Source organism: Salarias fasciatus, chromosome 2 (assembly GCF_902148845.1).
Source record: "Salarias fasciatus chromosome 2, fSalaFa1.1, whole genome shotgun sequence".
Lineage (NCBI taxonomy): Eukaryota > Metazoa > Chordata > Actinopteri > Blenniiformes > Blenniidae > Salarias > Salarias fasciatus.
In genome coordinates this window covers 33,675,757-33,696,880 of record NC_043746.1, presented here as the reverse complement: position 1 = coordinate 33,696,880, position 21,124 = coordinate 33,675,757, and the positions used below count along the sequence as shown (strand labels likewise).

The following is a 21,124-nucleotide window of genomic DNA, read 5'->3' as shown; positions in this document are numbered from 1 at the left end:
CTGTGACGAGAGACTGAAGTCGTTTAAAAAGTGTTTATTGAACTATTTCACCAGACAGTGTGAAAACTGTAAAATGATACAAAGCACAAATCAAAAAATCAGTTTACGTTTTAAAAATAAAGCTTAAACCAAATGAAATGTGGAAATCGTCCTTCTGATGTCAATCAAGTCTGTTTAAATAGCTTATTTGTGAAGGAAGCATTTTTGTCAACAATTGAACATGAATTAATGAGGCTTGGATCTGAAAAGAATCAGGTGATTTTCACTTTGGAACTTGAACGCAGCAGCGGTGCCCAGAGCAGAGCCGTCAGCAGGGTCCTTCACGCTCCGGAGACACACTGTCCTTCAGAGGCGGCCGTCCCGCTCTGTCCAAGGCGCACAGCGTGAGACGGCGTCCCACTCAGTGGTGTTAGAGGAAGAACCAGTCTTCCAAACCAGCTAGCAGCTAAGCTAACAGCTGACTGACGGAAAAACCCACAGACATCATACACATGCCTGGTTGCGTGTGGAGAGACGTGGCTACGTGCCGCCATCTTGGAGAGGGGGTCCGAGAAGCAGCGGTGCAGGAAAGTGGATGGAGGTCAGGGCTTCTCCTCCGTCTTAAAGGAGAGTTACTGGCTGAATTTCCCACACATTTCCAAACGGTTTGCTTTGTTAAAAACATCATGTGTGGCACTGACACAGGATGCTGGATGTTTTGAAAACAAAATCCAGTATAAGTGGAGAAGATGCTGGACTTTCTGTCCCTCTTGCAGATGTTCTGATTAAAGCAGATACTGTAGAATCACTGTTCACCGGCAGAGTCTGCATCTGAAGAATAACATGTAGAGAGCTGCTTATAGTGAAGTAAACCCAGACGGGACAGATTGAATCCTCCACTCCGCCTCCAGGTTCTTCACAGAAAATACAGCTCACTGTACTTTATTAACATGTTCCTGCTGCTTGCAGCTGCTGACTGGAGAAATAACTAACCTGAGACCCTCTTTAGGCTGAAATACATGAAATACATGAATTTCTTAGTCCTGCTGATCATGTTTTGTAACAAACCCTGAACATTATTGATACAAAAGCTCACATCAAATCATCACATTATTCATTCTGATGCATTTTGAGCTTTTAGATATTTTATTTTCTCTGTTTTATCTTTAAATTTTCTCAGGTTGAAACAGTAAAAATTGCAGCTTTTATTTTTCCCACAGGAGGCTGACTGCAGTAGATGCTAAACCTGAGCAAAAGTAGACGATGCTGGACATGCTTGGAAGAAGACTGGAGGACACACTGAATCTGGATGACAGCCTGATGCTGGACGCCATGGCCAGAACTAAATGTCGTCAATAAAGGAGTAGTTTATAGTTAAAGTAGTTTAAAGTAGTTATCTGTGGTTATCTACAGATGGTTTTCCTGTTTCTGGTATGTATCATGTTGAAACTCAGAATCAATCAAAATTAACAGAATGCAATAATTAATATGACAATAGCAATAATAATCATAAGTGACGATACAATTAAAATATAAGAACAATATTGTTTATATTAATGGTGATAATAATAGGCATAACAATGCAATACAATAATAATGATGATCAGAATCATACAATCATAATATCAATTACAATCAAGTACAACATGAATCTTCAAACCAATTCTCTCTATAAAATTCTGAATCAGCCTGAACAGTTTCTGAGTTCATTTTGTTGTATTTATGTCTGCGTGTCCTCCAAGTCCAATGTTTATGATAAAAGAAGTTTCAAACTGATGGATTTATGATCACTTCTATGGTGAAACACCTCAAAGTGCTGTGGAGATGAGCTCCAGCCCTGCAGGTGGCGCTAGCGCAGCACGCACGCTGCAGACCGACCTTCATTACGGAAGAGGCAGAAGAAGAAGCTCATTTCCGGTTTGGCTCCTCTGAGTTCCGGTCCGCTTCCCTCCTGGTACGGTCCGGTGTGTCTGTCCGGGTGTTGTTCACGCTGCGAGCATCATCATGGAGGACAAGGCCCAGATCCAAGAAGCCATTAAGAGCCAGGGGGAAGTGGTCCGGAGGCTGAAGGCGGAGAAGGCGAGCAAGGAGCAGGTCAGTGAGGCCGGGGGGTCCGGGGGGGCCGGGGGGGGGGGTGACATGTGTCTGACAGCGTCAACCCAGGAACACATAAAGAACACCCGGCCATTCATTCTGACTCTACAGTCAGACTTCAGTCAGACTACAGTCGGCTTACAGTCCGCTACATCACGCCGCTGACCAGGCGTCCTGCTCACTGCCAGCTGTCAGGAGGAGACTCCGGGTCGGTCCCGGTAGTGCAGCTGTGGGGTGTAAAGCACGCAGCTGGCCTGGTTAGCTGCAGGTCACTGCCTGCAGGTTTTATCCTAGCCTCAGTAGCCTCAGTAGCCTCAGTGGCTAGCTGCTAGCTGGAGTCCAGCCGCGGTGCGAACACCCTCCGCGGCGTTACGGATTAACTGGTTCCCCTGGTAACCGGTGTCCTGTTGGCTGGTCCGACATAAACAAAAGTTTAATCCGCCTTTTTTAGCATTACTGGTCGGAAGTGTTTACATGCTGGCTCTCAGCAGTCTGATTACAGTGTGAAATAGCAGCTGATGCAATCAGAGGAGCTGTGAACTCAGACGGAAGTGTTGAGGAAGGAGCTCCGTCAGACATGTGGAACAGAGTTCAGTCCCGCAGCGTGTAGCTCTCTGTTATCCTGAAGGATCCAGCACTCATCCGCAACCAGCAGTCACAGTGTGAAGGACTGAAGCGGAACAAATGAAACGTTCCCCCGCTCCTCGCCTTCACTGTACCCAGCAGCACACCTGACTCTGACACTTGACATGGATTCAGTCCTGCTTATTGTGTGTGTGTGTGTGTGTGTGTGTGTGTGTGTGTGTGTGTGTGTGTGTGTGTGTGTGCGCACTTTGAGCTGGCTGCTTTGATTGACTTGCTACATCTCGTGTTCTGCCCCCCACGCTGTGATGATGATGATGGTGATGATGGTGGTCATGCCCCGCCCCCTAGTGCTAGGGTTGCTTACCACTTTTCTCCTGTTCTTCCCACCTGGCCGTGGATCTCCACTCCCCGGACTCGAACCCGTGACCCTGCCGGGCCGCTCCTCTGGACTCTCCTCATTGTGGACTTACTTTTGGGACTCTGGGACTGTTTTTTTTTTTTGTCTTGTTTTGCTGGGATCGAACATGCTGTCCATGTTGTGTGTGCGTGTTTGCCCGGGTGTGACGGGCCTCCGTGCTGCCTCGCTTGTGCGACGGCTGCACCGCTTCTCCGGGATGTCTGCGGACCAGGTAGGAGGGCGCCGGGGTGTGTGTGTGTGTGTGTGTGTGTGTGTGTGTGTGTGGAGGCCGGCAGCGCCGTGGCTGAGTGTGTGCTCTCCTGCAGATCGATGAGGAAGTGGCCAAACTGCTGCAGCTGAAGGCTCAGCTGGGAGGAGACGAGGGGAAGCACCAGTTCGTCCTCAAAACAGCCAAGGTAGGAGCGCCCCGCCACTCTGACGCGCTCTGTCCAGGAAAACAAACGTGACCGATCACCACACCGCTCCAGAGCGTTCTGAACCCCGCCTGCTGCTCCGTCTGTCTGTCAGGGAACCAGAGACTACAACCCCAAGCAGATGGCCATCAGGGAGAAGGTCTTCAGCACCATCGTCAGCTGCTTCAAACGCCACGGCGCCGAGACCATCGACACGCCTGTGTTTGAGCTGAAGGTACACACACACACACACACACACACACACACACACGGTATGATCAACATCAGTCATAAGTGTGTGTGTGTAGGAAACGCTGACGGGGAAGTACGGAGAAGACTCCAAACTGATCTACGACCTGAAGGACCAGGGAGGAGAGCTGCTGTCTCTCAGATACGACCTGACTGTATCCTTCCATCAGGACGCCGCTGCTTCTCACTCCCAGAATGCCTCTGCTCTCATTTCAAACCTACTACTTCCCGTCCTGTGGACATGATGCGTCTCTCATGTTGAGCTTCAGTAGGTCAGAGTCCTCAGACAGGTTTAAAGTGCTCCACTGATCTCTGATCAGCTTGACAAACTGTCAGAGTGCTGCAGTGAGTCTTCCCTGATTGGACGTGTCTGCAGGTCATGTGGTCCTTGACTCCGCCCCCTCCTCCAGGTGCCTTTTGCTCGTTACCTGGCCATGAACAAGATCACCAACATCAAACGTTACCACATCGCCAAGGTCTACCGGAGGGACAACCCGGCCATGACCCGGGGACGCTACCGCGAGTTCTACCAGTGTGTGAGTGTCCGGCCCAGTGTCCCGCCGTCCACAGAGCGTCCGTCTCTTGGTCCTGCTGCCCTGAGACCCTCTGATGGACTGGTTTGTGTTTCAGGACTTTGACATCGCAGGACAATACGACGCCATGATCCCTGACGCAGAGTGTCTTAAGATCGTCTACGAGATCCTGAGCGAGCTGGACCTGGGAGACTTCAGGATCAAGGTCTGTCCTCGCCCCGTCCCCACTCTGTCTAGGCGTTATCCGCGATTTTAATTTAACCAGAACGAGAAAAATGCTTTTGACATCATGCACTACAAAGTCCATGCTACATTTCAGTGAAAAAAAATCACACATTGATCAGCGTGTTCTGGATATCTGCCCCGCAAAGCGCTGCTGAGGATTCAGCGTGACGACCTCTCTGCTCCACTGGCAGCAGGGGGGCGGGGCGGGGGCGGGGCGGGGGCGGAGCCAGGCCGTCTGCAGCGCGTGCACGACACAGGGAAAGTGGCGATACCTCCACTTGCTGTTAGAAATTCATTTTTGCAGCTACTTTCTGCATTGAACGTGTAGTGACAAGTAGGGCTGTCACAATTATTACAATAATCGTCAATCACAAATTTTTTGCATATTCGAAAAATTTTTTCATATTCGTGATTACCGTGAATTATTTATTTTATCCACAAAGTTGCATAAAACTCAGAATCTGATGTCATGGTGGAGCGCCAGCATCAGCAGCGTCGCAGCCTCACTCACCCGGCCGTTTCCCTCTGGCCTCGGCTGGACGGTTAGCGAGGCTCGGCTAATAACACGGAGGGTGAGGCGGTCCTGGTACCAGGGCACCGCTGTGGATGCATTTCAGTTTTCAGCCCAGCTAAGGGAGCCCAGTGACGTGGAGGAAGCCATGTGTTAATTTTGCTGTAAAACAGTGCCGGTCAAAAGCGCTAACATGCTAATGCTAATAATATGATACTACAGCGATCATCAACTGGCGGCCCGACGAACCGTCCAGGCAGGCCCGCGACTAGATTCCAACACACGCGCACCCCCCCACTCCGCAACCGCGACCCCCCCAGCCCGCGAGTGGACGCCCCCCCCCCCCAATATATTCGTCAATCGTGATTTTTTTTTCCTGACAATTAATCGTCTCCTGAAATTCCTAATGGTGACAGCCCCAGTGACAAGGTAAAATATGGTTCACCTGAGACGAAGGGGCCATTTAATTTGAACAAAAAAGAGTCGAAGTGGCTTCTGCTGTTTCCTTCGGAGGACTGTGCGCGCGTATGGGATGTGCATGTAGCATCGTGCACGCTGGGTGGGAGCAGAGCGGCGGGGGGAGTGGGAGGGTTTTCTCAATGTGAGGAACCAGTCAAAGAGCTCGGGGGCGGAGCCAACATTTCAAACTGAAGTCAGGGCTCAGAATTGTGCAGAATCACAGAGAGCTCCTTTAAGGATTGAGCGAGTCCGATTCCATTATTGATACCGCTTATCGATACGATTCCTTATCGATTCTCTTATCGATTCTCACTGAGTGAGAAATGAAACAATATCAATGGGATGTTTGCATTAGCTCTTTAATATCTTCATCCTGAACAGAAGAAAAAAATATCCATGTCGTGAAAACTTTGGAAGCTGCAGTCGCCCCAGTTTCATCTTTTGGTGTGAAAAACAGCTGAACTCTGGAGCTTCTTCCTGACGCCAGGTTGGAAAGCTCAGAACCAGATTCCACCGCCTCCCACCGGATGCCCCTGTCTGGTCCAGCTCTGCAGCTCTGTCACTCACACAGGGTGTGTCTGCTGTCAGCTGATGGAGGTTGCCAGATCTACCCCAAATATAATGTTAAAACTGTCCAACAATAGAAAGCAGTCCAGACCTCCATCTCTGTAGAAAATGCCTGTTAAAACAGTAAAAACTGGATTTGCATTTAAAAAAACACGTCACAAACACATAGCCAGTCCATCAACCCCTCGGGTTCAAAAGAAGCTTGATTGCAGAAACCCTTCCAATCTGGCAACACAGCCGCTCCGGTCATGGAGCTTTGATTTGAGCAATTTTGGTGTCTTTGACTTTCCTGCAATGAGTAAGAACAACATCGTTCATTCTTCTAATGCAGATAATGATTAGATCGTGCTGTTTGTCATATATTCTACCAGAAGAATTACAAAAAACAATGTGAAGGAAAAAACACGACTCAGATTATATTTTGAAATCACCGATTTTGGAACACGTAACTACTTTCCATCTGGAACCGACTTGTTTCTGTTCAGACTGAAGCAGCAGGGCTCCGGAGTGAGGAAAAATATGATCCTTGCTGAAAGTTTCCGGTCCCCGGCTCTGTAGCGGCGCCAGAGCGGACCGCAGCCGCCGGGGCTGCTGGGAGTCCATGCACTTCGTGCTTGATACATCGTCACGCACACAGCGGATCCAGAATCAGAATCGTTAGACAGCCAAGTGGAATTGAGACATGAGGAACCGGTTCTACAAAAGAACCGGTTCTCGATTCCTATCCCTAGCTCTGTCCTCACCCCGTCCTCACCCTGTCCTCACCCCGTCCTCACCCCGTCCTCACCCCGTCCTCACCCCGTCCTCACCCCGTCCTCACCCCGTCCTCACTCCGTCTTCACCCTGTCTTCACCCTGTCCTCACCCTGTCCTCACCCTGTCCTCACCCCGTCCTCACCCCGTCCTCACCCCGTCCTCACCCCGTCCTCACTCCGTCTTCACCCTGTCTTCACCCTGTCCTCACCCTGTCCTCACCCTGTCCTCACCCCGTCCTCACCCCGTCCTCACCCCGTCCTCACCCCGTCCTCACCCCGTCCTCACCCTGTCCTCCTCTTGTCCTCCTCTTGCAGGTCAATGACAGGCGCATCCTGGACGGCATGTTTGCCGTGTGCGGCGTCCCAGATGAGAAGTTTCGCACCATCTGCTCCACGGTGGACAAACTGGACAAGGTGTGGACAGAGGACAGGACCTGATGAAGCTGGTTTAGATCTGAACGTCTGGGAGTCCAGCTCGTCTTCACAGCTGTTTCTTTAAATCTTTCAACACTGGATTCTTCACATTTATTACACCTTAAAAGTGCTGTAGGCAGGATTACCTTCGCAAGATGGCGATTTGACCCATCCAAGATGGCGATTTGAAACCCGGAGTCGTGGCCACCTCGGGGTGCTGAGCGGGGCCAGCAGTGTCACGGCCGCCTGCGCCAGCGGGTGGACTCACCTGTGACCTTTTCACGGCAGCCTGGGGTCAAAGCCTTTTTTTAAGAATTCCAGTAGAAACGACGGTGTCCTCTGTAGAGTTTTGATGATGTTATGTCCGACGAGGCAGGTCAATATGCGGGCCTGGACTTCCTCATGCGCGTTCACGAGAAGCAGAGCTTTGAAGCGCCCGCCCCTCGACCAATCAGGATAGAGCCTCAGAGCCTCTTCTGATTGGTCAAAGATACCTGGAGCTGTCGAGATTCCTTTTCAGCTCAGAACAGAGACAGATGGAAACGCTGCGCCCTCACGGTAGAGCAGTTATGCTACACTCCTACAGGATTATCAATGGATACTCTAACATTTAATCCAAAGAAAACACAGAAAAATTAGCATTGACTAGCAAAATCCTGCCTACAGCAGCTTTAACATATTCCAGACTCTTTTATAGCTTTAGCCCTCAATTTAAAATAGAATCCAACACACAGCGACGTGGAATCAGGAAATAATTCATAAAATGTGTTTTTTATAAACCGGAGATCCTTTTAATTACACATTAAAAGTAACATCTGTTATGGATTGATGGAGGGATCCAGCACTTACTGAGTCTCCTCCTGTAGTGTTAGCATTAAGCGTCCTCCTGTAGTGTTAGCATTAAGCGTCCTCCTGTAGTGTTAGCATTAAGCGTCCTCCTGTAGTGTTAGCATTAAGCGTCCTCCTGTAGCGTTAGCATTAAGCGTCCTCCTGTAGCGTTAGCATTAAGCGTCCTCCTGTAGCGTTAGCATTAAGCGTCCTCCTGTAGCGTTAGCATTAAGCGTCCTCCTGTAGCGTTAGCATTAAGCGTCCTCCTGTAGCGTTAGCATTAAGCGTCCTCCTGTAGCGTTAGCATGCATCCGCCTGCTGCTGTGAGATGGAGAGGGTTGTGCTCAGCGGCAGACGGATCTGTGCTGACGCTGCCGTCTGCCTCAGATGCCCTGGGAGGAGGTGAGGAGGGAGATGGTGGAGGAGAAGGGGCTGTCGGAGCAGGCCGCAGACCAGATCGGGGAGTACGTCAGCATGCAGGGTGAGGCTGCACCCACACACACACACACACACACACACACACACACACACACACACACACACACACACACACACACACACACACACACACACACAGGAGGGAGGGGCCACGGCACAGTGTGTGACCTGGAGGGGGGTGTGTGTGTTCCAGGAGGGATGGACCTGGCCGAGCGCCTCCTGCAGGACCAGAAGCTGTCTCAGAGTAAGCTGGCCTGTGCTGGACTGGCAGACATCAAGCAGCTCTTCAGCTACCTGCAGCTCTTCCAGGTCACAGACAAGGTGAGAGACACACACACACACACACACACACACACACACACACACACACACACACACACACACACAGGCTCTCTCTCGCAGCCACTCGTCCGGTAACGGGGCTCCCCCTGCAGGTGGTGTTCGACCTGAGCCTGGCTCGGGGGCTGGACTACTACACGGGGATCATCTACGAGGCGGTGCTGACCCAGGCCGGCGTGGCCGCCGCGTGCGGCGAGGCGCAGAACGGGGCGGGCGGCGAGGAGAGCGTGAGCGTGGGCAGCGTGGCCGGAGGCGGCCGCTACGACGGCCTGGTGGGCATGTTCGACCCCAAGGGCAGGAAGGTGCCCTGCGTGGGCGTCAGCATCGGCATCGAGAGGATCTTCTCCATCATGGAGCAGAAGGCTGAGGTGAGCTCTGATTGGCCGCTTTCACCTCGCCGGAGGTTCAGCGGCACGGGAAGCCAGCTGGAGGTCAGGGCCTCCAGGGAGGTTTAGCAGAGCACTGATCCATCAGGGACGGCGGTCAGAACTGCCCGACTGAAATACCACTGGAGGCAGAGATGAAGTCACACATGCTCAGTAGAGTGAGGCCGCCTCAGCCAGTGAGTCACCGAGGCCCCGGGGCCCGCCTCTGTTCCAGGCCTCGGCGGAGAAGATCCGGACCACCCAGGTCCAGGTCATGGTGGCGTCGGCCCAGAAGAACCTGCTGGAGGAGAGACTGAAGCTCATCACCGAGCTGTGGAGCGCCGGCATCAAGGTGTGTGTGTGTGTGTGTGTGTGTGTGTGTGTGTGTGTGTGTGTGTGTGTGTGTGTGTGTGTGTGTGTGTGTGTGTGTGTGTGTGTGTGTGTGTGTGTGTGTGTGTGTGTTCTCGTATTTCTATCCTTGTTGGGGCCAAATGTCCCCACAAGGATAGCAAAACGTGAAACGACGTGCCTTGTGGGGACCTTTTTCCGGTCCTAAGTAGGAGAAACAGTGTTTTCTTGACCATGTTGTTGTTACTGAAAAAAGTAAAAGTGCAAAAACATTTCTTTAGGGTTAGGCTTTGTTGTGGTGTGGGTTAGGGTTAGGGTAAGGGTCAGGGTTAGGGGCTAGACATGAATGGGAGTCAATGGACGGTCCCCACAAGGATAGAAATACAAGACTGCGCGTGTGTGTGTGTGTGTGTGTGTGTGTGTGTGTGTGTGTGTGTGTGTGTGTGTGTGTGTGTGTGGACTGAAAAACATGAGCAACATCACACTTTTTAAATGTGTGTGTGTGTGTGTGTTTGTCCAGGCGGAGGTGATGTACAAGAAGAACCCCAAGCTGCTGAGTCAGCTGCAGCACTGCGAGGAGGCGGGGATCCCCCTGGTGGCCATCCTGGGGGAGCAGGAGCTGAAGGACGGGGTGGTCAAACTGCGGGTGGTGGCCAGCAGAGAGGAGGTGCCGCTCACACACACAAACACACACACACACACACACACACACACACACACACACACACACACACACACACACACTCGGGACGGGCACACGCTCACGTCTCCTGTCCCTCAGGTGGACGTGTCCAGAGCAGAGCTGATCAGTGAGATCAAGAGGAGGACTGCAGAGGTGTAGACATCCGTCCAGCTGCTGCTCCAAGCCCCGCCCCCACCCCAAGCCCCGCCCACAAACAACGCCTGGTCAGATCAAGTCAAGAGAAACTTTAACAGAAACTTCACACACACACACACACACACACACACAGTCCACAGTCCACTGATGAACATGATCCAGCGTGAGCTGTGGTCCAGGGTCATTTTTATTTCCCCCGATTGGTCTGCTCTTCATCAGAGACGATGATGATGATGATGAAGTCCAGGGAAACGTCTGCAGCTTTACTTCAACTGTCCTTCGTTCTGCCTGCTGCTCCATCAATAAACTGCTCTTTAAAGGAGGCGTCTGGCCGTGTCTCTGTCCACTGCAGGGGTTAAAGGTTAAAGCTCGTGTCTGGAGTTTTGAAAGAGATTTTTTTTAATCTGTCTGGAGGCTCCGCCCTCCCTCTGCTTTCATGAGCGACCAAGCCACGCCCCTTTAATTGTGCACGCTATAATCTGTCGGGTGAAAATGAGAGCCTCTGAGTCCTGCAGCATCCTCCATGTTGAGCTGTTTCCGGTGGATGTTCAGCAGACAATGGATATATCTGCTGCGGAGCTAACTCTCCTCTGCTGGGCGAGCGGCCGTGCTCTCTGACTGTGTGCACACGTTGATTGACAACAGAGAAAGCGGAAGCTCAAAATCTACTGGCTGATGCTGACCGGCGCTTTTTCGGATAACATGGGGGTCTATGAGACGAAGGCGGGGCTCATAAATACATTTTTATATTGCTTTATGCTGATATATTATCGAACCAGACTGACACATTGAAGCTCTGTTGAAAAATGATTCATACATTGGAAACGAACGGAAACTCCGGACACCAGCTTTAACCAACGCTGAGAGAGAAAGAACCAAACTCTGTGCTTATGACTGACTGACAGAGATCCACACATTACCTGGTAGGATTATGCCTGCTTAAAGAACATGATGGAGAAAACGCGCGCGCGCGCACACACACACACACACACACACTGGCAGAGTGATCCAGAGAACCAGTCGTTGTACAGCAGCAGCAGGAGCTTTGACATTTATTTAAAATGAGAAAGCAGAAACAGAACAAACCTCCAATAAAAGTCATGCATAAGAAACACTGCAACCCAAACCAGAACATCAACAATAAAAGCATGCAGAGATCATGGCAGCCTCACAGGGCCAGCTGCAGGGCCTGCACCCGCTGCAGCAGCTGCGCCGCCGCCTCCCTCTGGGCCTCCCTCAGCACCGCGGCGGTGGGGGGGCCCGGCAGGATGGTGACCTGGCCCCTGAAGGCCCCGCACACGCCGCCGATGGTCACGCTGTAGGCGAAGTAGAGGAAGCCGTCGCTCCCGGTGTGGCTGTAGCGGAGGTCGTACAGCGGCTCCCCGAAGCCGGTGCGCTGGCACAGCCGGCGCAGCAGCAGCACGGGGGACGCCTCCTCCGGGGGGGGCCGCGCCGGGCCCTCCGGGACGGCGGGGCCTCCCAGGGCTCCGCAGAGCGGCGGGGGCCCGGACGGAGGGCCGGTCCCGGGCGGGGGCGGGGCCGGCCGCTGCTGGCAGGGCGGCTTGTGGACCTCGTTGACCGCCGACAGCCACTTGGTGGAGACGCTCAGGGCCCAGCGCTTCTGGAACGCTGCACAGGAGGAGAGAGGACCAACGGCTGAACAGCTGCTCCAGACCCACTGCAGCGCTTATTCTTACAACATATAATCACCTATTTCACAACTGTTTCCACCTTTACTGTGACCTATGACCTGTACAAAGCAGTTGAAAAAACAACTGACATCTTCAAAAGGGAAAAATATGAAATAAAAAAACTGAAAAAGCCTGGTTGTGTGTATAAGCACCCCCTTAACCAACGCCGCGCTGCAGCAGCTCCGGGTTTCACTCCAGAACTCAGCCTGTGGGCAGCAGCCTGTCGGTGTGGAGCATCCTGATGTGGCCACATCAGCCAAACCGCTCCAGATGTGCCAGACTGTGAGGACCTCCTGAGCTCAGCCCTCCTCAGATCAGCCTCAGGTGTTGGATGGACTGAGGTCTGGACTGAGGTCTGGACTCTGGCGGGCCGGTCCAGAGCCTCATCTGATTCATCTGGACCTTTTGGAATTATGTCCAAAAGTGCAGCCTTGGTTCCATCAGACCAGAACACATTTCCCTCAAGTGTTTTCACAGATTTCAGATGAAGCCCGGTTGGATGTTTTCCCGTCTCGCCGCCCCGCCCCACAGCCAGACAGGAAGAAGACGGGAGACTGTTGTCTCATGTGGGACCCAGCCAGGACTGTCCTCAGTGCTGCCGGCCTCTCGGCAGCCTCTATGTAGTTCTCTTCTCGTCTTCTCATCAGTTTTGGACGGACGTCCTGTTCTTGGTGAAGACTCCACCTGATGGTGACGGTCTTCACTGTGCTCCACGGTGTGTTTAATGCCCTGGGAATTCTTCTGTCGCCTTCAGCTGACTGATGTCTGTGAATCATGAGACCCTCTGCTGCTGGACGCCCTCTGGACCACGGCTGCTGGAGGACGTCAGGAGGACCCTGCTGGAACAGCTGAGCTTCATCTGGGTCCATCAGAGGAGCTGTAATGCTGAGTCCAGCTCAACCTGAGTTTGATCGTAACGGGTTCATTCTGAAGTCTGCCTCATCCCCAGACCCAGGTGTAACAGGCTGAGACCACTGATGCAACCGCATGGTCTCAGGGTTTTATTTTTATTCACCTCCCTGAAGGAGTTCTGCTGGTTTTATCAACTGCATTCTAAAGGTCATAGGTCGGAGGATCTGGTCTTGGTGTTCTCCATCCAGACTCTGGGTTCTCCAGTCCGTCCTCTCCACAGGTGTTTCAGTACACTCTGCCTCAGCCGGTTCTGGTTCCATGTCACGGGTGTTGTCCGACAGCAGTACTCTCTTCCTGATCTGGTCCAGACTCGGGGTTCTGTCCCAGCAGCCGGCCCCTCATCAGGGAGTCCTGGTTCCACCACACCCGACACCAACCAGTAACCCGGGTCTCTCAGCCTGTCCAGCGCTCACTGCTGAGCTACAGGCATTCAGTTCAAAGAGCCTTGCCTAAGGGCCCACCTGGTCCTGACTGGGGTTTTGAACCCACGACCTTCTGTTCCTAAAACCAACGCTGTTGCAGCAAATCACTGCTGTGGAACCGGTTCCACGTCGGCTAGAGGACCCGCTTACATCTGGACAAAACACTGTAAATGTTGACACCCCTGCTAAACAGGACCTGGTGTTACTTTAGAGGACCTGAGGGGATCTCAGAGGACCTGAGGGGATCTCAGAGGACCTGAGGGGATCTCAGAGGACCTGATGGGACCGTGGAGGACCTGAGGGGATCTCAGAGGACCTGATGGGACCGTGGAGGACCTGAGGGGATCTCAGAGGACCTGACGGGACCGTAGAGGACCTGATGGGACCGTGGAGGACCTGAGGGGATCTCAGAGGACCTGAGGGGATCTCAGAGGACCTGATGGGACTGTGGAGGACCTGAGGGGATCTCAGAGGACCTGACGGGACCGTGGAGGACCTGATGGAACGGTGGAGGACCTGACGGGATCTCAGAGGACCTGAAGGGACCGTGGAGGACCTGACGGGACCATGGAGGACCTGACGGGACCATGGAGGACCTGACGGGATCTCAGAGGACCTGACGGGACCGTGGAGGACCTGACGGGACCGTGGAGGACCTGACGGGACCGTGGAGGACCTGACGGGACCGTGGAGGACCTGACGGGACCGTGGAGGACCTGACGGGACCGTGGAGGACCTGACGGGATCTCAGAGGACCTGACGGGATCTCAGAGGACCTGACGGGACCGTGGAGGACCTGACGGGATCTCAGAGGACCTGACGGGACCGTGGAGGACCTGACGGGAGAGCTCTTACTTTCCACGATCACCTTCTTGGCCATGGAGGCGGCGTGGTGGCTGGAGAAGGCCACGATGGCGGCCCTGGTGTCCCCCTTGTCCTCGGGCTTCAGGGTGACGTCCTCCACGCCGTCGGCCAGCAGACGCAGCGCCTGAGAGACAAACAGCCCAGATTACTGTTGTTGGGCATGGTTTGGCGAGTGCGGCCGTGGCTCTGGGAGGCGGACCGGACTCCGCACCCTGAGGACGTCGTCGGGCTGGAAGGAGGCCGGCAGGTTGTGGATGCACAGGTGCCTCTTCTCCGTGCTGCGCCTGACGGACAGCCTGTAGCCGGGCTCCACGGCGTAGCCGTCCAGCAGGCGGATGGCGCTGGCGGCCAGCTCCGCCGTGGCGTACTTGGCGTAGGCGAAGCCGCGGTTCTGCCCGCTGAAGTTCATCATGAGGCGGAACTCCCAGAGCGGCCCCACCAGGCTGAAGAGCGGGATCAGCAGGTCCTCGTAGGCGTCCCGGCTGATGTTACTGATGAACACCTCGCAGTGGGCGCCCGGGGGGGGGCCGTCCCAGCCTGGGGACAGCCGGGACACGTCAACACACACACACACACACACACACACACACACACACACACACACACACACACACACACACACACACACACACACACACACACACACACACAGGTGAACGCAGAGCGCCCCCCAGTCAAACTACTCTGAACAACAATAGAAACACAATACAATGTTTTGTGCGCTGAACTCAAAGATGTGAGAACATGAACACACATCTCTCTCCGACACTCGTCCCCGGCGTGTCCACCGCTGTGCTGTGAGCAGAGACCGTCCCTCCACGCCTCAGGAGCAGATCAGGACCAGACCAGACCCAGCTGGGTCTCGTCCCCCTGCTCCGCTCCACAGGCAGCCGGAGGACGACCGTCCACCACACACACCCTCACACCGCCTTCACACCAGCAGAGCGCCTGTCTGTGTGTGTGTGTGTGAGCTGCACCTCCCAATACACATTACACCACAGTCTGACGCTTTCAAACTTTAAACTTTCCTGTCTTTAAAGTTTTTGGGGTAAAACATTTTTTACATTTTTTAACATAAAAAACCTTTTTAAAAATTGTCAAAAAGAAATTCCCACACTCAGATGACTGACAACCAGCTGCTGCAGACGATCCCAGTCTGAAGCCCGGTCCCTGACCAGAGAGTGGAGTGTGTGGAGTGTGTGTGGAGTGTGTGTGGAGTGTGTGTGCTGCAGCCGCCTCACCCTCCGGCGGTCCTCCGTACTTCCTCTGGCCGTTGATCTGAACCAGCTTGATGTTGGTTTTCTTCAGCCAGGCGTCCAACGCCTTGAGCCGCTCCAGGTTCAGGACCTGAGGCTGAAGCAGAGACATCAGGATGAAGCAGAGACATCAGGATGAAACAGAGACATCAGGCTGAAGCAGAGACATCAGGATGAAGCAGAGACATCAGGCTGAAGCAGAGACATCAGGCTGAAGCAGAGACAGGAGGCTGAAGCAGAGACAGGAGGCTGAAGCTGCAGCTCCCACACAGAGGAGGGCCGTTCCAGAGTTCATCATGTGACCCTGTCAGCACTGAGAGAGACTGGACTCCATCCTCCATGATGTTACGGAGAAACTGGACTGAGCGATAACGCTGCTTTGTTTCTGAGCACAGATGTTTTGCTTTTCCTTCCTGGATTACTGCAGGAGCTGTTTGGGAAGCAGAGCAGTGTGTTGTTCTTGTTTTTCTGCTTTAGCTTGTGTTGACAGGACTGTGAAGAGGGATCAATTCATTTTCCAGGTGATTCTCATAAGAAGGTGAAAGCCTCAGACAGTCCTGCCTAAATCAAGTCAGTGTTGCAGCGCCTCCATCCGCTCTGCTGCATGTCGGGTTACTTCACACGATGTCCTGAAAACAGAAAACTTCTCTCCTCAACTTAAACTCAAAGTAACGCTGGACCCCGCTGGGCCTGGAATCAGCCCGAGGTGGATCTCTGGAGGTAAACTCGACCTTCAGGTGGACATTTAGCATTTTTAACGGAAACTACCGGAGTTCATCACGTTAACGAGCTGCAGGAGGCGCGGAGCGCGCGGCCGCTAAAAGACGCGGCCTCGTGACACATGTTTACAAATAAAACAGGTTTACAAACAGACGACACGTTTAAAGCAGGCATGTTTACAAACAGACACGCTTTCAGGTGAGAGGTGCACGTGTACCACGAACTGCAGGCTGTCCGCACTGTCCGCCATGGCGTCTGTCCTCCCCAGCAGGAAGCGCTCAGCCTGCACACACACACACACACACACACACACACACACACACACACACACACACACACACATACACCTGGCCCTGCAGCTGCAGGGCAGACTGGGAAAAGACTGAACACCTGCGGAAAAGACTGGAAAATATGAAGGAAAGAATCAAATGGAGTGCGAACGTTTTGTTACTGTACGGAAGTACATTCCACATATCTGTACTTTACTTGGGATAAATAAATAAATAAATAGAGGGTTCGTTTGGCTTTTACTCCATTCCATTTTACTGCTATGATTTATAATTACCCCCCCCCCCCCCCCCACAAAAAAAACAAAAAAAAAAAACAAAAAAAAAAACACACACACACACACACACACACACCATTAGTCCTCCCTGAAGGTCTGGTGTAACCTTCTATGGTTCAGAGCAGGGTGGTGGGGGTTGGAGGGGTTTTGGCGGGGGGGTGGGGGGTCAGGCTATCCTTCCTGGTGAGTCATCACGCTCATCATCCCCTCACAGATCAACAGCATCTATACATCATTGAAGAAAGACACAGATGAATGTTTCAGACCAGGGTTTTCCAGCCCTGTTCCTGCAGGGCCCGGGTCCAGCACGTTCCAGCTCTCTCCCTGCTTCAACACACCTGAATGTAACGATTCTGTCCTCACCAGGCGCCGAGCAGGGCCTGATGAGCCTCAGTGCAGCAGGTGTGCAGGAACAGGGAGAGAGCTGGAACGTGCTGGACCCGGGCCCTGCAGGAACAGGGACTCTGCAGGAACAGGGACTCTGCAGGAACAGGGACTCTACAGGAACAGGGACTCTACAGGAACAGGGACTCTACAGGAACAGGGACTCTACAGGAACAGGGGCTCTGCAGGAACAGGGGCTCAGCAGGAACAGGGACTCTACAGGAACAGGGACTCTGCAGGAACAGGGACTCTACAGGAACAGGGACTCTACAGGAACAGGGACTCTACAGGAACAGGGGCTCTGCAGGAACAGGGGCTCAGCAGGAACAGGGACTCTACAGGAACAGGGACTCAGCAGGAACAGGGACTCTACAGGAACAGGGACTCAGCAGGAACAGGGACTCTACAGGAACAGGGACTCTACAGGAACAGGGACTCTGCAGGAACAGGGACTCTACAGGAACAGGGACTCTACAGGAACAGGGACTCTACAGGAACAGGGGCTCTGCAGGAACAGGGGCTCAGCAGGAACAGGGACTCTACAGGAACAGGGACTCTACAGGAACAGGGGCTCAGCAGGAACAGGGACTCTACAGGAACAGGGACTCAGCAGGAACAGGGACTCTACAGGAACAGGGACTCAGCAGGAACAGGGACTCTACAGGAACAGGGACTCTACAGGAACAGGGACTCTACAGGAACAGGGACTCTACAGGAACAGGGACTCTGCAGGAACAGGGGCTCTACAGGAACAGGGACTCTACAGGAACAGGGACTCTGCAGGAACAGGGACTCTGCAGGAACAGGGACTCTACAGGAACAGGGACTCTACAGGAACAGGGACTCTGCAGGAACAGGGGCTCTACAGGAACAGGGACTCTACAGGAACAGGGACTCTGCAGGAACAGGGACTCTGCAGGAACAGGGACTCTACAGGAACAGGGACTCTACAGGAACAGGGACTCTGCAGGAACAGGGACTCTGCAGGAACAGGGACTCTGCAGGAACAGGGACTCTACAGGAACAGGGACTCTGCAGGAACAGGGACTCTACAGGAACAGGGACTCTGCAGGGCTCGGAGTGACGTGATGCCACAGTGAGCGGAGAGTAGAGAGCGGGGAGCGTCGAGGTTTTTCGCATATTTGTACCAGCGATAAAACTCGGGCGTCTAGCGCAGCACGATTTCATTTGTCGAGCGAATGAATTTGCGTTCACCACTTCTGGTGGAAACTCTTAATTTAATGGATTCATTTACTTGAACTAGTTTGCTTCATTACGATACATGGATGTTAGGGTGTTTTACTCCTATTTCAGTATGAAGATGAACATTTGAACGTCATTTTTTTAAACAAACTGCATTACACTTTGACAGTAAAACAATAAAAAAATATAACAACAATAACAATAACCTTTTAAATTTCCCTTTGGGATCAGTAAAGTATCTATCTATCTATCTATCCATCTATCTATCTGTCTATCTATCTATCTATCTATCTATCTATCTATCTATCTATCTATCTATCTATCTATCTATAACAATAACAATAACAATAACAATAATAATACGTTTATTTCGCTTTTACAAGATACTCAAAGTAGCTTTACAGGGTATTTGAGCTAAAAACACAGAGAAACAAACAGTAAAAGCTGTCTGGAACAGACAAGTTTTCAACAGTGATGAGAGTAACTGCATTGAAATATTTTTAGTAACGAGTAATCCTATTACTTTTCCAGCGTTCCAACGCCACGGCCGTGACTGACGTTCCAGCAGGGGGCGGAGCAGGAAGTGTGCTGCAGAAAGAAGGAGCCGATTGGTGCACAGTGTGTCACGTGGCGTGATAGAGCTACAGCCACAAAGCCACACCACTCAAAGCTAGTACACACATCTGTTGACATAAGTTTATGTTGACCGAGATCTATGTGGACAGATCTCGGCGGTGAATGGAGAAACGCTCTACGGTTCCAAATCAAATTGGTGTTTTTTCTCATATTATCACACAGAAACTTCTGAATCATTTAGATTAATGCAGCGTTTCCTGTTTGTAATTTATTCTGTCAAGTGTCCATCATTAACCTTTAAAAGGAGGACTTCTTCCTTGTTCATGTGGAACTGTTGGGTTTTATCTGGATTAGTCTCTAGAAATAACTGTAACTTGGCCCTGCATGAATAAAGCTGTAGTGGAGTGAATGGTGAGCTGTTACACATATCAGAATGTCGTGACGAATCAGTGAAAGTGCATCCTGTGGAATAATGATCATGTTTACATTAAATGCTTTATAATAAAATTAGATATGATGCACTTTATTGTGTTTTGTAAAAAAAAACAAAAAAACAATGTTACTTAAAAACTGATACATTGTAGCCACTCCTCAGTCGGGACGTTCTAAATGACGTCACTATCTAATTTGCATAGCGGATCATTTGCATATCTAGGTCAAATTGGATGGTGACATCATTTATAGAAGTAAGAAGTAATAACAAGTAAAGAAATTTAGTATAAACAAATTAAAATCATTCCAGTCCTGGGAGGACGTCTCAGACACTGAAGAAGACCAAGTAATACGTGACGGGGAGGACGATGGCCATCCTGAGGCTGGGGGGGTTGGGGTGTGTGCGTGTGTGTGTGTGTGTGTGTGTGTGTGTGTGTGTGTGTGTGTGTGTGTGTGTGTGGAGCAGGCTGCTGTCAGTGATCACAGAGCTCCTGGATGAGAGGGTTCAAAGGTCACAGTGGATGGTCGGTTGTTATTCGGAGACTCGTCATCATGTGTCATGAAGTACAGGCAGCCTGCGATGCCAGGGTTGAGTGGAGCTGCAGCCTGCAGGGAAGCTCCAGGCTGTTGATGCTACACAGCATGTGATCGCCTCTTTCAGATGTGATCAGCGGCCTCATGTGTCCTGAGATATCAGCCCTCTGGTTTCATCTCCTCTTTGCACTTTGCAGGTTCCTGTGACCTCCTCCTCCTCCTCCAGCACCCTGTGGGTCACGTCTGATGCATTCATGGACATGGAGCTGATCCAGAGCGGAAGCAGGGGACGTTCAGAGTGAGGAGGCTGCCGGGCTCCGGGTCTCTGAGCTCCTGCTGAAGCAGACACAGCGTACCGAGAAACCAGCAGGAAGTGCTGGAAACGCAGTCCGTGTATCAGCAAGAAACACACAGCAACCTGCACTATTTATCCCACTAGTGTGCATGTGAATGCTTTTGTTATTAACCTTTTTCTTTCATTCGTTAGAAATGATATTTCTCTTAGTTTTTGGGATAATTTCCTTAATACACAAATACATTTTTGAGTGGAGACACGGCAGGTTTCACTTTATGTGACTGTGTAGAAACTGAAGAGGGACCCTGTGTTCTGGACTCCATACAGGCTGCGATGAGAACAGCACGCCGTCTTTAATCCCATCAGGATCTGTTTTTACTGTCAGATCAGACGTTTTGTTTCCACAGAATAATCTGATAGAATAGAAGTTACAACATTCCCAACTCTTTTAGTTATTAATATTAACGAGTCTTTCGAGAATAGAGGTTTTTGATAAATCGGTCAAACAGGAAATGAAGAAAACAAACCTCTTGAGTCTCAGGAGACTCAGATCAGCGAGATTCAGGTAACATGTAAAACATGTAAAACATGCAGGAAGCGGCTCTGACAGCCCTGAACAACACACGCTCGTGGAAGATGTCCTCAAGGTCACCACGTGGAGCACAACCTCGTCTAAACTTCAGGTCTACCCCCTCCACCCCCTCCACCCCTCCACCCCTCCCTACACGAACAATAACTCCCAGTGAAGTGAGAAGTTTGAACTCATACATGCACTGCAGATCCATCTCCACAAGGGGGCAGTGTTGGATCATCACTGTTTTCACTCCATCCGGAGGTTCAGTGATCCGGGCAGGGTGAGGATGAGGAGCTGCAGGTAAACAGAGGAAGAATCAGCTGATTGCTGCATATTTCCCGTGTGTCCAGCGACAGAGTG

General features: G+C 51.8%; 2 protein-coding genes across 3 annotated transcripts; one reads left to right on the top strand and one right to left on the bottom strand.

The window, feature by feature from the left end:
- Positions 1 to 1,891: 1,891 nt before the first annotated feature.
- hars (histidyl-tRNA synthetase) lies at positions 1,892 to 10,658 on the top strand. 2 transcript variants are annotated; one of them, XM_030112465.1, is made up of 14 exons: positions 1,938 to 2,073; positions 3,007 to 3,287; positions 3,382 to 3,471; positions 3,584 to 3,703; positions 3,777 to 3,872; positions 4,128 to 4,253; positions 4,348 to 4,455; positions 7,082 to 7,180; positions 8,396 to 8,489; positions 8,640 to 8,767; positions 8,881 to 9,153; positions 9,386 to 9,502; positions 10,019 to 10,165; positions 10,280 to 10,658. In XM_030112465.1, the coding sequence occupies exons 2-14, from the start codon at positions 3,183 to 3,185 to the stop codon at positions 10,337 to 10,339; spliced, it is 1,563 nt and encodes a 520-aa protein (XP_029968325.1). In that variant the 5' UTR covers positions 1,938 to 2,073; positions 3,007 to 3,182; the 3' UTR covers positions 10,340 to 10,658. The 2 variants fall into 2 exon arrangements, with proteins under 2 accessions (XP_029968332.1, XP_029968325.1); XM_030112472.1 differs by lacking the exon at positions 3,007 to 3,287 and having other exon boundaries at positions 1,892 to 2,073.
- Positions 10,659 to 11,410: 752 nt separating this feature from the next.
- Positions 11,411 to 16,457, bottom strand: dnd1 (DND microRNA-mediated repression inhibitor 1). Its single transcript, XM_030109441.1, has 5 exons — positions 16,419 to 16,457; positions 15,467 to 15,578; positions 14,437 to 14,762; positions 14,217 to 14,349; positions 11,411 to 11,965 (listed from the first exon to the last, which is right to left on the bottom strand). The coding sequence occupies exons 1-5, from the start codon at positions 16,449 to 16,451 to the stop codon at positions 11,505 to 11,507; spliced, it is 1,065 nt and encodes a 354-aa protein (XP_029965301.1). The 5' UTR covers positions 16,452 to 16,457; the 3' UTR covers positions 11,411 to 11,504.
- Between the last annotated feature and the right edge of the window lie 4,667 nt (positions 16,458 to 21,124).